We start from the raw sequence: 16814 nt of genomic DNA on the forward strand, positions 1-16814 counted from the left end.
TTTATATATAAATTTTAGTTAAAAAAATCGTCCAAGGTGTAGGATGAAAAAATTGATTTGTAAGAGATCAAGGAATATTTAAAAAGCGGTTAGTAATCAAACGAATTGAAACCGTTTCGTACAAAAACAGAATATGTATAAAAGTGATAACTACGTTGGGATAGGTTTGCAAAATGAAATTAAAAAAAAAAAAATAATGTAAGACCCGTACAAAGTATACTTTTAAAATATCAGGCTGTGCGTAAAAAGTATGAGACCGCAAATTGTGAAAAGTCGTAATGTTGTAGCAATAATTAACAGTAATCAGTGGTTTAATTGATAATTTAAAAGCGTTCATGCGCAATATTGAAATTAGCCTTTCGATAATTCCAGAAAAATTATATACGCTGTTGTGTAAAAATATCTTGGGGGGGAGAAAAATTTAATAGACCCGCCGCTTGCACGTTTTAGGGAATCTAGACGATTTCTACCGTTAAAATGTTTTCCCATAAATGTAATTTAAGGCGTTCAAAGTATTTGTTATAGAGATGAATAAATAGACGAAAAAAAGTTGTTTGAAGTATTAAAGAAATATTTTTCTAATAAAAAGTTATTTACATTATCAATTTCCGAATAATTTATGCGATTGACGTTCGGAGTAAATAAAAACATAAACGAATAACTTCTCAAGGTTTTTGTTGTCGTTGTAACTTTTGTTCAAATCGTCCGGGCGAGTGGATACTTTTGCATGTAATAACAATACTGTCGCATTGCGCACGACAAATAATTAACATGATCTCGACTGATGTGCAACGTGTACTTACTGTCGTCCGCTGTGCAATGATACGGTGGCATGTCTTCCGATTTCAACTGTGTCGTTTTGAATAAAAACCCTTTTTACTATGGCCAGGAACTCCTTGCAGGACGTTATTGAACGTGTTCAAATACTTCAATCACTGTTCACGGTCGACGACCAACTGATCTTGGACCGTTTAAACCGCAATGTGGTCCCGAGTCGTGTCCGTCCGTCCCCCAGCATGTGCGTATGTTGTCACACAGACTGGCGCCAAAAATGGGTAAAAATCGTCTGGAACAGGTAAAACGTGTATGTGGCATACACAAACACTTACACGCACAGTGGAGAACACGAGACACGTTGAAATTCGGTGCCGGCGACAGCAGAGAATCGACGTGTGACAATAATAAGGCGCCCGATCAGACGTCTGCAGTCGGATATACGTGACGCGAACAATCAAAACTTCCGGCAATAAAACACCTTGTCAACCCTTTTTTTCCACTTCTCGCGTCCATTGCATCCATTTATACGCCGCGAAGGCTTTTCTACTGACACCGTCTACTACAATTTAATTTAATTATGAATGGACACGTCTTGTGTTGCGTATAGTGAATTATTTACCCGGCCGGCGTCAGCTCGTAAAATAACTATTTTACAGCTTCGGCCGAGTTGACCTTCGCTATTATCCACTCACTGAAAACGGACTGCGGTTTTTCGGCAAGTTATCACTGTAGAACACCTTGAAAAGGTCATCGCCGTAGTGTCATAGAGACACGACGTTCTATGCGTAGAACATCTTTAACTGCACTAGACTCTATGGCTACTTTAAAGACTGTGCTGAAAAAACGACATCTAGAACCACCTACGCCTTATTCACACTCGATTTTGCATCTTTAGGCGAGCGGCATACTTAAAAGAGTGTCGATGCGGCGGTCATTTCAAACATTGCTCACTCTGTGTCAGCTTGCTGTCTCTTTCCTTTTAATCATACCACTTCTCAATAGTGATCTGTCAACATTTTAAACGTTTTTGACGAATCCGTTGACAAATTTAGGTCATTTCGAGGACAACAGTCGTGATGACTATCAGATTTGTTGATTTAAGTGATANCGACATCTAGAACCACTTACGCCTTATTCACACTCGATTTTGCATCTTCAGGCGAGCGGCATACTTAAAAGAGTGTCTATGCGGCGGTCATTTCAGACATTGCTCACTCTGTGTCAGCTTGCTTTCTCTTTCCTTTTAATCATACCACTTCTCAATAGTGATCTGTCAACATTTTTGACGAATCCGTTGACAAATTTAGGTCATTTCGAGGACAACAGTCGTGATGACTATCAGATTTGTTGATTTAAGTGATACGACGTCACGTGTGTCATAAACGTACGCATTACATTTAATAGAATCAATTTAAAAAGACAATGATCTTTAAGTTTGAAAAATGAGACATATTAAATTAATTCCAGAAATTATGTTAAAATATTTTTTATTTTTTATAAAAGCTAAAAGTGTAAAACAAAATTTTTAATGTAGACAATTTATTTTTGAAAAATATTTTTGTCATCCGAAATTTATTTTTAAGTATTTAAAAACACCTCAAGGTTATTTCAATCGATTTTTGAAAGTCGCAAAGTATAAATGGAATACCAACATTTATAACCTAAATAAAACTCAATATACCTAACCATCAAAGGTAATGTTAGTTCAATAATCCGATAAAATATTTGTTAAGTTTCTAAAATTAAACTTAAATGAGAGAAAACCCAGGGGAACTGGATGTCTTCTTACGAGCGGTACTGTACCAAACAAGTGTCTCTATTAAAGTATATTTTATAATTATTTTACACAATTCAACATTTCAAATTCTTAAATGTGTGCATTGACCTTATTTTTTCCCACGTTATTTGGCTTTAAATATTATTATGATCTTATTAGATTGATGATATTGCAAGAGTTGATACAAACAAATTTTACTCATCAAAAATAAAATAAAACAAGACATTATTTTTAACGAGCATCCATAACAAATATATATTTAATTCCTAGTAATTACTTGTATTATGCTATAATTTATTAATTATCTTCAAAATTAAAAATAACCTAAAGAATTATTTTTAATGAAATAACTAGCAAAATAAATATTAAGATATTTTTATTGGTTGCTAATAAAGGCATTATATACAATTGAAAGTTTGATATTTAATTTAATTTGTAAGACACTTTTGTAGAAAATATGATTTCCTATACTTTTAACAATAATTATTGCATATAATACAGTGTACTACAGTCAGTAGCATCTACAATGTCTCTCAGAAACTTCAGAAAAACACTCAGAAGTGTTTTTATGAACGTTTTATAATGTTCTTAAAAGTCGAATACATCAAGTTGGAACCTAAAAGTGATGCAAACTGCATTCAACCGCTTAGTTGCGCCTTTGAAAGTGTTGCGAAGCCGATTGATCAGCCAGCGGATGCACATTTTAAGTGTCATAAACTACTACACGAACAGATATGCTTCCGAAGAAGTCCACGGCAGGCGGCTGATCAATTCTGTACGGACATTTATGCTGCGCTTGAACTTGTTGTTCGCCCAGCAATAAGCTCTTACCTGGTCTAAGTCGGACCGTCTCGACTTGTACGGTCGAAGAGTCTTAAAGAAGCTCAATTAGATTGCCGCTCAGATGGAGGTACGCGCCAATCGGAGCAGACGTTTGATGAAAAAGTGTGAAGAGACATTCCACTTTTATAATGGAAGGTCAGATCGCCTTTCATCGTCACGTCCCAATCGCCCTCCTCGGAGTTTTTTGTGACTGAGTTTGTAGTTTTCCGGACGTTTATTTATTCCAATTTTTACCGACCGCATATACATGTACAGTATACGCTTAGCACACATTATTGTACATTTATATGTGTTCATACTGCGAATTTTCGTTTCATTTAGAGTTTTGTTTGCAACACATAAGTGGTATGTGCACATATTTAACCATTATTATTGTGATTTTTTACACATGGATAATTTTTTTTTTGGATGCGTTCAATGGCCTATATTAATTTTGTTTATATAAACTATTTTGTCTTTGTCTTGTAATAATTTATTATTTTTTAAATAAATATTATTTATTTCTACATTGAATCAACGAGTGTTTTTCTTAAAATTACTTTATTCATAATAGCGATCGCTAATATAATATCTTAAATGTTCATAAATAAATACAAATTACGACATATTATGATATAAGATGAGACGGTGTATCTGTTGCTTATTTGTACATGATAACATGATAACTATAAGTATTTATGTACATTCATTAGAAGAAATTTCGTTGAATCGCTATTCGGTTTTCTCATACAACTGTTCAAATGCTTGTAGTCCTGTCAAATATATAGTTATTAATTATCGCTCGCTTGTAAAAATTTAATACTGCCTTGGTCATATACTGAATTTTTTTATGCAATTCATTTCAACTAAATCATTAACTACACTACCAATCTTCTAATTCTTTTAATACATTAACCATTAAAAAATATTGTTTCGTAGCAGGCAGCTAGATCGGAGGACGGCTAGTTGTGCACCGCACTAGGCTGCCGATTTACCTTAAGCCTGTTTAAATCGCTATTTTTGAAGCAAGAGAGAGGTCATCTGGGAGGATGACGGCTAACCGTACATCCAATAAGTAACGAGAGTGACAAATAACTACATATACTAGAAGTTCTTCAAAGAGTATCTTAAACTTAAGGGGTGACGGGGGCCCTTAAATACTAATGGCCGGCGAAGCGGCATGAAACAAAATAGTTAAACTCAATTAAAACAAATAATAAATAACATTAAAACATAATATAAAACTCAGCTGATTGGATGAAGTTGTTAAAAGTGATGAGTGGACTGTATGAGATCTTGTGGTAATTGTGTCGACACATCTGAGTACCGCGAGTCAGAGTGTAGATCTGGGAACGTAATGGCAGATGAAAACAGACGGCGGAAAAGCGACTGTGGCAATGAAGTTATTTTAGTGATGTTCAGGGCCTAACACTGGCGACGTGCAAGAGAAGTTTGAGCACAAGGGTGTAAAAAACAAATAATAAGAATAACGGCGTAACATGGCCGAACAATTTACCGTTGGAGCGAAGGCGCTTGTTACAGAAAAGAATGACACATAAAACAAAACTCACTGACTTACGACGATGAACTGTACACGGATGACAATTGACACGGAGGTCATCGATTTGCCGTACTAGGTGGGCAAGGGGGTGAGTAAAGCAAAGACGCTGGAAATCAGCTGTCACACGATATAATCAACGGTGTTTGTGACAACTAGGTCTTTTCTAAAGAAGTTCTCTGCCAAACAAACATTATGATTTATTTAAATGCGACTTCACACTTGCCATAGTAAATTTGTGTACCGGGTTAAGTGTGATAATGCTTGTGTAAATCTTATTTATTAAGAATATCATAACTTGGATTATTTTAGAAATCACTTTCGCTGATAAAGAGACAAGTGCGCACTTTATTTTTTTTCTTCAATAAGTTCTGGCAAGTTTATTTTTTAATTTATTTGTTCTATTTATTATAGTTTCAGGTACTCTGGTATTTATTATGTTATACGTGATAACTATTATTATATCCTGTCGTGGGTTAGTATGATTTTACATCAAGTTTTATGCTCCGTGTGTCCTTTCTATTATTTTTCTCAAGACTTTGCTTCAGTTTTGGCAACAGGCAGACAGACAGACAGAGGTAACGTTGTACATTTTCCCTTTAAAGTTATAATGAATTTATACATAACCCGGTCTTCCCTATTTATATTTATAGGGTATTCAGTGAGTAAGAAAACGAGTTATTTTAGTAGGATATTTCCTAAATAATACTATTAAAGTAAATAAAAATAATAATCCGAATAGTTGCTTTTAATTCGACTTAAAAAATGTAACAGTTTACTTATGTAGCCATAAATAGAAATAAACAAATTATATAACAAGTATTGAATCCAACAATGCAAATATAATAATATAACTAAATTTTTCACTTCAATCATAAGCGCTTAATCAAACGACAGTAATTATTATGCGAAAAGTTGCATATTTGAAAATTGTATTACTTCTATACTTTTATAGATGAGTGTATGATAATGTAGAAAAAAAAACGAAAAGATTTAAAATTTTACAAATTTTAGAATGCTCTAGAAATGTTATTACACCACATTAAGAAGACATTTTGCTACCAATATTTTTCTTATATTGTACTCTATATATGTATGCTATTTTGTATGTTATTTTGTATGTTATTGATGGGAAAAGCTTTTTAGAAAGGGTGTTCGTTTAATTACACTTATAGGGCGAGTTCTTACACCCAAAGAAAAACCTCAATCAAAGTTGAAAGAGAAATTTTATCAAGGGTTTATGATAATGTTTTATTAATACGAACAAAATAACTATTCTTATAAATAATTATTGTTCAAGACAAGAAAAAAAAATATCATATTGATAAATATATCATTGATTCAATAGTAATGATATATTTATCAAATTGAACAATGAATTTATTATATAGATCGAGGTTTTTCTCTGGGTGTAGTATCGTACGAGTATATTTGATATTGGACTATTTTATGTTAAGTCCCTTCACAATTAAAATAGTAAAATATTTCGCGGAAAATTACGGTTGCATAACTGCAAGTGCTTGAAACAACATAAGTTCAGTCGGTTTTTAGTAATTTATTTAATTTTCTTTTGTAAATGTTATCTTATCGTATCTCAGAGTTGCTTAACTGACAGATTTTTCAAGGCAGTCGAGTAAAAAGACAAAGTATCGTATGGGTATAATACTCTTGAATGTATTATAGTGACAATAAAAATATGTACAGGCCACAGTGTACTAGTCACGTTTTCCATTGGCAGTCTTCACGAGATTGGTGGCGGTGGTTTTTTTTGTCGTCGCGAGAAAAATGGCTGCTACCTAATGGGTTTCTTTGCTCTCCGCTGTTGGTATGTACACGTAGAAATGTACACCGTTCACGAATAGACGCGGCATTACAACCGGTACTATACACACTTGCGTGTAATGGGCTCGCGACAATTGCGCAGAGGTCTGTGAGGACATAATACTCGATTACGATAATAATACACTTACGCGGCGTCCCACGGCTACACACGGTAGCGGCTACAAAGAACGGTTCTTTATTCTCATACGCGTGCACCGTGTGTGTCGCCTCTTCTACAGTATTAAAATGATAACGACAATGAGCGCTGTCGGTATGGTACACACACAACACCGTTCGCAGGTACATCTTATCAAAACGCTAGTAGTTTATTTTCGGTAGCCGTTCGTACGGAGACACGGTGGTGATGGTGCGAGATGTGTGCGTCAGGGTTTTGGACGTTCGGCGCCTTTGACCCGAGACAACTTAACCGGAAACGTGTCAGTACACGTCAACGGCGAGTGTTTCGATTCGAGATAAAAACGGTGTCGGTTACGCAGAACCGCAACCCGCGCGGCTCACGAACAGTGCGGCAGATATAATCGAACCTATGCCGAGAACCGCGAGGTGTACCGTACGCCATTCTGATACGTACGCCGAACAATATCTGTCCGAGTGATATCTTTACCAGTTGTCGAGTAAACCTTGCGACCCAAAGCCACCGACGCACACAAACTTAACTCTGACGTTCATCAAAACGAATTCTAATAACACGTCGTTTTTTAAATACGTTCTGTTTCGCTTGAAAAGTATTCTGTTCTCCGCAGTAGTATTTATAGAGTTCTGGTCTGGGGGTATAAAATATCCAAGTGCTTTGATATAAATTTAGCTACCGTACTATAAAAACTGTACATCATCAAGATTTATTTTTCGATTGTGATGTGCCTAAACTTTTGTAGCGGCAAATTTCCTTTCGGTTTAATGTCTTAACACTTCTTTGGAACAGATGTTCTACACAACAACAAAAAAAAGTTGTAAGATTTATAGGATTTATGAAACATAAAATGCTATTGTGTTTTTTTTGGTGTCAATAATGTCTTCATTTTCACACTTGACATCCGTCAAATAATTTTGAAACGTTTTTATGGTCCGTGTGAATCAGCAATATTCTACAACGATAAATGTATTTGGTGAGATGCATTTTAATGCACTTTACCTGCACAGACACTATTTCTTTGAAGATTATTTCATAACCCTATTATTATGTGCCGGAGACTGTTTTTTGATTGCTCTAAAGTAGTAGCGTTTTTCGAACAATGAGACGTTTTTATCATTTATTTAAGTGGCCAATAATACATCTCTATTTCAACTACATTAATGTACTAAATAATTACTAGGTGTAACGGTTCAATGCGACTTGTATCTCGACCTCACGATGACAAGACGTTCGGTAAACCACTCGAGTAATAACTTCTTGGTATTGAAGAGTAACTTAATATTACTTACTGATAAAGTAGACGGTTTCGTTTGTTGTCAATCTCGAGGCCGAGTCGATTATATTTTTAGATTGCACAATGGAGTACGCGAAAAACAGTCGGTATCTTGTCTAAATTACTGTTTTCTAGTGTTGAAAATTTTATTTACGACAAAGTTGAAATTTATCGACATGAAGGACGTTTTATCGAGATTAATAAAATAAGGTTTTAACAAATCTATCGCAATGCTATTGCGGTTTAATGTATTTAAATTACAACAATACCACCGCGGGGATTTATTTCGCTTTTTTTAACCAGAATATGTCGACATTATGGCGAATAAAAGGGAGAGCTGCAAGTATAAATGTGTGTACGTACAGCACCGACAGACGGCAAAAACGGCTTCCATATAATAATACCTACTGATATCACACAATATATCACATTGTGCTGCCGGAATGCGTGCGCTTTGAAAAAAATACCCTTTTGTGTTGAGTAAACAAACATTTACTGTGGGCGCACAATGGTAAAACACAGGTCCGACCTCAGCGCCATTTGTGCACCGCATAGATTCGCCGTGTGTGTATTTTGTGTGCGTCTTGTCATCGATGGATGACAAAACGCCGGTAATTCACGGCCCGTCGGTTCGTGTCATCGGTAATCCTCGACGATACTCTGTACCGTTAGTGGCGATTAAGTGCTCGTGTACTGTCAGCGCCGCCACGTATTACGCGGTAAATATTGGGATCGCATTAAAACCGCCATAACTTCTAATACTGTGTGGCTGCCATCATGTCGGTTTACTTGTAAAATCAGTCACGCTTGTCAAATATGACAGAGCAACGGAATTTGTAAGGCTAGTCAAGGGGCGTGAGAAGTGCGTGAACGGGTCGTATGCTAGCAACCGAAAAGTACAATATGAATAATATTCATTGAATATACTTATCAATTAAAAATTCCAGGGAATCGTTTCGAAATAGTCGGCTAAAAGTTTACATTGTTTTAAACTCAGTAAGGCTGAGTTAATACTTATGAATTAAACAAATTGACTAGACGTACTTTAAGTAATATCCGTTGAAAGAATTTTATATAAAAAATGTATTGTTTTGCATTACTCGCGAGGTTTCTGCATTCTCGTTCAATTTTAGGTATCGTGAAGTTTTTTTGAAATTACCTTAATTTTTGCAATTATCAAAGTTCACTGAAATTATTAATCAAGATTATAATATAATTTTCATTCGTAGTGCCAATCTTAATATAAATGTGTTTAAAATAAATGGTATTATATTTTATGGACCATACTAATTTAGATCTACATGGTCAAAATGTGCGGGCGCGGTATGTCAAGATAACTGACCGAGTAGTCGGTTGGCATAGAAATAAAAAGAACAGCTTTAGTACTACTAATACTCTTAAGAGGCTCCTTTACTTGTGTGTCAATCTTCTTTTTTTCGTGTAATTAGTATTTTAGTGAGCGACGATAATGTTTGTTAGTATAAGAACTCTATTGTTGGGCATAAACACGTCCAGAGACGTGACCAAATAGTATTTGAAATATTGAAAATAAAAACGCCAATCGATCGTTTTGGTCGTGTCAAACGGCACTGACGCAAGAGAAGTCGACGACATCTGAACACAAGTTCCTAAATATAAAGTACTTCACCGGTGTCTCGGTATTTACACACATACAGTTTTTGTTACGAGGAGTGGCGTACGCAAAAGACGCCGCTGTTTGTGTGTGTTTTGTTGTGCGTCTCTTGTGCAGAACGGATGTTCTGATGTGTACAGAAGAGAATACCGTAGCGCAGAGAAGTGTGCGGTGGTGATGTCTCGCGACTGGCGTCAAAGGCACCGCCGCAACAACAACGACCGCCGAAGACAAGTGGCCACTTGAAGTCGGCGGGCCAACCGAACCCGGAGCGCACAACAATAATAAGATTTCGGTGACGGTATCGGAGCTGCGACGAGTGTAGGGGAGGTGAGCACACACCGAACGCGTGACGTCGGAAATGGAGTGTTCGATCAACAAACGCGTACGACATACAACGTTGCGTACATTGCCGTGTCAAGGAGTACGTGGTGTTTATTGGGAAACTGCAAAATGAGTCGAACAAAATATATTTAAACCATTAAAATCCATCACGGCGTAGGTAAAGAGGAAACAACCGCCGAATCATTAAAAAAAGTCGGTCGCGTTGTGGAATAAAACGAAGAATTTATGAAATTCCACAGTATTTCATGTTTGAATGTATGACATGAATCAAATTTCAAGTCGATCGCTATAATAATCCGTAGAAAACATGCCAAACAATTAACTTTACCGTGTCATGTTAAGGGGATATTAGATAGTAATTTAGTATATCCAGAAATTCAAAATGAAAGGATTGAAAGTTTTCCTAAGAAGTTCAGTCTGTGATGATGTCTTTGGGGACATATCCTTCTTTGTGACGTACCTACTACTACATAAATAATATAGTGTATACAAAATCAATATTATTTCGGAAATTATTTTACATAAAATGTCTAAAAAATACTTTTTTATCGATCTGTCGAATTGATTGTTCATTATTGAATACTATACTAGGTGATTCTTTTAACATTGACCACTTAACTAATCGAAAAATAAATACATATAAATTGTGTGTATTATTATAATAAATATATTTATATAAATATGATATCCTATCATATTGAGAATTTTACTTCTGATTTATTTTAGTTCCGTGTTTTTATCAATTTATTAATCCTAAAATGTTTTTTATGTTCATTCCTTGTAAATTGTAAGGGTTCCAACTTAAATTTATCAAACGGTAACACATATATTTAACTAGCTCATATACTAATAAAAAATTGTCTACTTATGAAAATGATTGGTCTATTACAATTTTTGAACCAGTATTTCGGAACTTATAAACATTTTTATCTAGACGATTGTTGAAGTCTATCTGAGTGATAAAAATAGTCATACGGTCTTTATAATAATGTAGTCTTTCTCTTTCAAACTTCATTTTAAAATCGTCATAACTTAAAATACTGGTCCAAATTTGAAAAATTAAAGGCGATACTTTTATAATTTATAAAGATGATCATAAAAAATACTTTATGATTGTTATATTGAGAAAACCGTGGAACTAAAGGAAATCTCAAAATTAAAATTCTCAATACGATACCATATTATATTTATATAAACATTTTTATTTCAATAATATAATGTCTTGTATATGATTTATTTTTCAATTAAATAAGTGGTCAATGTTAAAAGAATTGCTCTTATAGTATTAAATAGTAAACAAGTTCGTTATTTATTATTGATAATTTATTTTTCGATTGATTAAAACGTTAATAAAAGACTCAATTGTATTTATAAACAATTTTTATTAATTATCGTAGATAATACATGGCTTAAATTTAATGGCCTTTTGGGGTACATAAAGTTGATATTTTGAGAAGTTACTATATTAAATTTTGTAATTTTCGGTAAATCATAGTATCAAATGATTGTTTTATTTTATAATGACAATGAGTCATTACAATTATTATCTTTATTTCGTATCAATGTTAATCCGATTTTATGTTTCGATAAAACTTTAAAACCACCGAAAAATACTTTAGTTAAATAAAAACAAGCCTTGATATGTGACCGCACCTCGTTTAATCTACACCTATTTATATAATATAATATTATGTTTAATGAAAAAAAAAAAACACGGTTAACGCCCTTGTATACACTATATCTCTATAGTTTTTGTCAATGTATTACAAGGATTTGTCGGCCAGTTTGGAGCCGAACATCCGTTTCGAACGGATTTATCGACTTTTATCGTCCGCGCTCATCAATAACACGACCCCGAAGTCTGTTCGGTGATTTGGGCAATTGTGTCGGATAAAATCAAACACTTTTCTCTATTTTTTATTTGATTACACCGTATATATTCCCTTATGTACTAATGCGAGTGTAGTGTCTACACAATTTTATTGCAAAACTGTAATAAAAAAAAAATAATAATAATAAAAGGTGTAAGGCCGCAATAAGTACACATTTAGTAGACAAAAGTTAAATTTTCCGAGCTGTTTGATACGAAAACGTTGTTTTTGGATTTCAGAGTCATGTAAAAAAAAATAAATAAATAATAATAATAGTAATAATTTACAGTATTAAATTTCCAGTCNTAATAATAGTAATAATAGTAATAATTTACAGTATTAAATTTCTAGTCGATTGGGCCGAATCGGATGGGGACAAGAAGAAGAGACGTCGCTTGGCTAGTTNATAATAATAATAGTAATAATTTACAGTATTAAATTTCCAGTCGATTGGACCGAATCGGATGGGGACAAGAAGAAGAGACGTCGCGTGGCTAGTTAGCACCGCTGAACAATCGTATGAGTGTGTAAGGCTATCGTTTCAATTCACACCCCTTTGTATAAATACATACAGTGAAATATCCGAAAGCGGAGGAGGACTCAGAACAGCATCAGCTGCAACCACACTTGAACATGCGAAATTATAATATTTTCGTAGTATCGTACAAAAATTGTGAGCGAATGATTATCAAAAAATTGTAATATTTTTGTTATNAGGACTCAGAACAGCAGCAGCTGCAACCACACTTGGACATGCGAAATTATAATATTTTCGTAGTATCGTACAAGAATTGTAAGCGAATGATTATCAAAAAATTGTAATATTTTTGTTATCACCCCCCGTGTGTCTGTGTACACATTATTGCCGAGTCAGTTATTCCGATTGATGGTAATAATCATTGTTTTTCTATGCGTTTTTATCTGTGTATAATATCGTGTACTATGCCAAAGAAACGTACCATCTGTTTTAGGGAGGAAAAAAACAATATACAAATGCGAAATACGAGATTTTCGGGGAAAAAACGACATGCGGACAAATGACCCGTTTTACGATCGGTACCTGCTGCAAATCCACGTCTGTTATTTAAATATATACTCCTCACTGCNTAACGTACTATCTGTTTTAGGGAGGAAATAAACAATATACTATTGTGAAATACGAGATTTTCAGGGAAAAATCGACATGCGGACAAATGACCCGTTTTACGATCGGTACCTGCTGCAAATCCACGTCTGTTATTTAAATATATACTCCTCACTGCACACACACGACATCCCAACCTAATGATTAATTGTTTTAAAACACATATGCAGTATATGTATGATGAATGCCGATGCTATCATTGGGTGAATATCGCCAGTGCATCATAATTAATCAGATGATGAATGCTGGTTAAATATTCATCAGGTGGACCTGGTATTATATTTATTTTTTACAAATACTGCTCATCTCTAAAACGGATCTGAGTGGTGTTAAAACGAATAATCTTACTCTTAGAGTAGTTTTTCATATTTAAATCGTCTATTCATTTTTATTCGAACATTTTGCAACGTGAAAACTAAAAAATTTATTGTATTTCCATGTTTTTAGTGTAATATTTTTACTCGGAAATAAAAATATCATTGTTTTTAAAAATGAATCTATCCATTTTATTGAAAAAAATTTTAAATGCCGTGATTGAAAAATATCGACTCATAATNTAAAAATTAAAAATGCCGTGATTGAAAAATATCGACTCATAATTGATAAGCTGTAACTTGAAATTTAACTGGTCACTTTTGATTGAAAAAACATGCCATTTATTTTAAATTAAAAATAGTATAGTTATTTTATATGCATGTCGCCTACATGTTTATATGTAATTACACGACACAAATTATGTTATACAACAAATCAAATCCACCAGAAGTAATCATAAAAACATTTTAAGTTTTTTATTTTTGTTATCTTTTCGTTATAATTTTTTTTTAGAACCTTTAAATTTGTTTGATCTATGATCACACAAATTTGATGAAATTTTTGTTTAATTATTTTGCATTATAAAAACACTGAAAACACGAATGATTAGTTCACACTTCATACAATGTTTATAAAAAATGATTCTATGGAACCACTATTTTATTATTATTCTATTTGTATGCAATCATATAATGATTTAATTACGCGACTGCGATATGTTTTATTTAAATCTCATCACAAATATTAACGTTCACGTTGTTAACATGTCGGAACTACCAAATTTTTTTTATAAAACACTTCTAAATGCATTTTTTATAACATAAGTAATTTTTATTAGAACAAAACTTAACAAACTAAATAAAATAAAACAAAAACTTTTTAAACAATAATTAACAAATGAAAATGAAAATATAATTTACATAAATTTAATATTTTGTCCAACGTTTGAATTCTCGATGCCATTGATAATTTTTTACTTGTCTTGTCAAGCTCAAATTACCGCTAAAAAAAATTCAATAAAGTTCATTATTCATAATCAATAATTATTGTCAAAAAAAAAAATTAATTCTAAGTTAAAGCTATATTTTTATGAAGTACCTTACACCCCAATAACAATTACAATTTTTTATTATTCTATTTATATATGATTTATTAAAGCATACTTAAACTCTTTAACGACGGCATATTCATTAAACCGAACGGCCTTTTTTTGATTAGTATCATAAGATCTGTTATTGTTTATATTATCTGATGAATTGATTTTGCAGTCTGCAGTATTTTTTTTCAATACTCCTCTCTACAAAAAATCAATTTAATACATAATAAGAAATACTTATAAAAAATAAAATAATTTATAATGAAATGAAAAAAAAAATGTTATCTAATTAAAAGTATTTTATTCGTTGAAAAAGCTTACTTTGTTGACTGTATTGTCATAAACAGCAGAAGGAATGTATTGAACTTTAGATTTGGCATCTTTATAAAATTGATTTTTGGATTTACGGTTAGACAGAAGTGTGCCGCTCTCAGTGTATTTCATATCAGTTTTGCTATAATGAATGTCATTAGAAATATTATTTTCTTTGTAATTGCTTGCAGTTACATCATGTAAATTAGTTTCATGACATTCCGTATTATTCAACAGTAATTTATCTGTGTTAGACTCCACAGAAACANAAATTCATCTGTGTTAAACTCCACAGAAACAATACTCCGAATTTCAGACTCTGCATTTTTATCAGCTACTTTTTCAGAATTATTTTCCGACGGTAAGGTTATATTTTCAGTGAATTTCATATTAGTTTTGTCAAGACAAATTTCATCATTAAAAACATTATTTGCCTTGCAGTCGGTTGTTACAACAAATGAGTTCATATTTTCACCATTCGTATTATTAGACAATAATTTGTCTGAAGTTGATGTAACTGAACTTTCAAAATTACAAGTACCGTTGTAATTATCCTCAGTATTTTCTATTGTAGGTTCTTTATCTACATCATCTATTACACCTTTAGTTTCGATGTCATTTATGAATTTAGTTGCTATTAAAACAGGAAGACACACGGTTAGCCTTTTCTCGTCAGTATCAAATACACCAGTAGCATTATCTACTGAAGCGAAGCTCGGTATATTAATATTTAGTTTATAACATGCAGAACTTGTAGAAACTAACTTCAAAACATTTTTTAAAATTGTTAAGTCAATGTTTTTAGAATCTTCTAGTAATGGTAAATCAATTTCAATTATAATCTCATTCAAATTCAAAGTTGGCATCGAGTTAAGCAGTTCATCATCGTTTACATCAAGAATATTAGCTCCTGAACGATATTTGATTGTATACGACGGTGAAATAAATGAAGATGTTGCTTCGAGATCAGCCAAATCAAGTGTTTGTGTGGAACTATCTTGAAGATCAGAAATAAAAGAGCTAACGTTATTTAATGGTTCAATTTTAATCGGCTTAACCACACCGAATACACTCTTTTTAGAGTATTTAACGAAGTCTCTATCTAAAACAATATTATAACTATTCTCGATAGATTTTAGAGCTGCATCTTTGACAAAATCTTTAAATTCATTACTCAGGGCAGTTGAATGAACAAAGTCGGTGTGAAAAACTACGTCAATAATGCAATTTAGATTATTTTTCGAATCACTTATATAACGTCTTGGTGAAATGCAATTTGGAATACACCAATCGTTTTTATTAATATCAGAGGAGCATGATGCTTTTCCAATTTCATTATTATAACAAATGTTTATAAACACTCTTAAATTGGATTTTCCATTAATGTCGTTCACGCGAGTTTTTATGACAAATACTGGAATTGGTTGTACGAGTAATTGAGCACAGTCTTGATCCATTTCTTGATTTATGACGTCCCTTTCACAACCAAGTCCATTCTTCTTTTTGTTTGAAATATCACAAGTCTCAATATCATCGGGTTTTATTTGTTTTGATTGTTCTAAATTAATAGACTCGAAAGAAAAAATGTTACCCATTGTAGCGACTTTATTATAAGAATTCACAATTTGTTACTAAAATGTTGAGCTTAGGAAGCGAAGTGACAAATTTTGAAATAAAAACATATATGTGAGTTGTGTAANGAGTGACTAATTTTGAAATAAAAACATATACGTGAGTTGTTTAAAAGTTGATTTTGTTTCTACGGATATGTCAGAACAATTAACAGTTTTTTTTTAAGCTAACTATAAAATATATTTTTATTGCATAATTATTAACGTGTTACTAAGTATTAGTTTTGGAGAAATTTATTACAACGATTATAAGCTGAAATATTAAAAGGTTTCTTGAAATATCAG

The 16814-nt window shown here is 32.9% G+C and overlaps 3 protein-coding genes across 5 annotated transcripts in view; all 3 read right to left on the bottom strand.

Moving 5' to 3' along the window:
• LOC126904059 (insulin gene enhancer protein isl-1) overlaps positions 1–968 on the bottom strand; it is a 29469-nt gene extending 28501 nt beyond the window's left edge. For 2 of the 3 annotated variants that reach the window (XM_050682704.1, XM_050682703.1), the window contains exon 1: positions 804–966. In XM_050682704.1, the coding sequence (XP_050538661.1) occupies positions 804–834 (31 nt within the window). In that variant the 5' untranslated portion in view covers positions 835–966. Of the gene's footprint in view, positions 1–803 lie in introns of all 3 variants that reach the window. The other variant, XM_050682706.1, reaches the window with a different exon arrangement.
• A 13248-nt stretch (positions 969–14216) lies between these two features.
• LOC126905133 (uncharacterized) lies at positions 14217–15160 on the bottom strand. Its single transcript, XM_050684575.1, has 3 exons — positions 14908–15160; positions 14654–14787; positions 14217–14492 (listed from the first exon to the last, which is right to left on the bottom strand). Exons 1-3 carry the CDS (start codon positions 15028–15030, stop codon positions 14417–14419), a joined length of 333 nt encoding a protein of 110 aa, XP_050540532.1. The 5' UTR covers positions 15031–15160; the 3' UTR covers positions 14217–14416.
• Positions 15161–15171: 11 nt separating this feature from the next.
• Positions 15172–16493, bottom strand: LOC126905039 (protein kintoun-like). The gene is made up of 2 exons (XM_050684434.1): positions 15217–16493; positions 15172–15175 (listed from the first exon to the last, which is right to left on the bottom strand). The coding sequence occupies exons 1-2, from the start codon at positions 16491–16493 to the stop codon at positions 15172–15174; spliced, it is 1281 nt and encodes a 426-aa protein (XP_050540391.1).
• Positions 16494–16814: the final 321 nt, after the last annotated feature.

Source organism: Daktulosphaira vitifoliae, unplaced genomic scaffold, assembly GCF_025091365.1.
Source record: "Daktulosphaira vitifoliae isolate Bord-2020 unplaced genomic scaffold, ASM2509136v1 Scaffold_4, whole genome shotgun sequence".
Taxonomy (NCBI): domain Eukaryota; kingdom Metazoa; phylum Arthropoda; class Insecta; order Hemiptera; family Phylloxeridae; genus Daktulosphaira; species Daktulosphaira vitifoliae.

What these genes read in the sequence shown, in the direction of transcription:
- LOC126905133 (XM_050684575.1), bottom strand. Translation starts at nt 15,030, where the DNA reads ATGAAATACACTGAGAGCGGCACACTTCTGTCTAACCGTAAATCCAAA. An exon ending in ATGACAATACAGTCAACAAA is followed by an intron (nt 14,788 to 14,907) that starts GTAAGCTTTTTC and finishes GATTTTTTGTAG; the next exon opens with AGAGGAGTATTGAAAAAAAA. An exon ending in GCCGTCGTTAAAGAGTTTAA is followed by an intron (nt 14,493 to 14,653) that starts GTATGCTTTAAT and finishes AATTTTTTTTAG; the next exon opens with CGGTAATTTGAGCTTGACAA.
- LOC126905039 (XM_050684434.1), bottom strand. Translation starts at nt 16,493, where the DNA reads ATGGGTAACATTTTTTCTTTCGAGTCTATTAATTTAGAACAATCAAAA.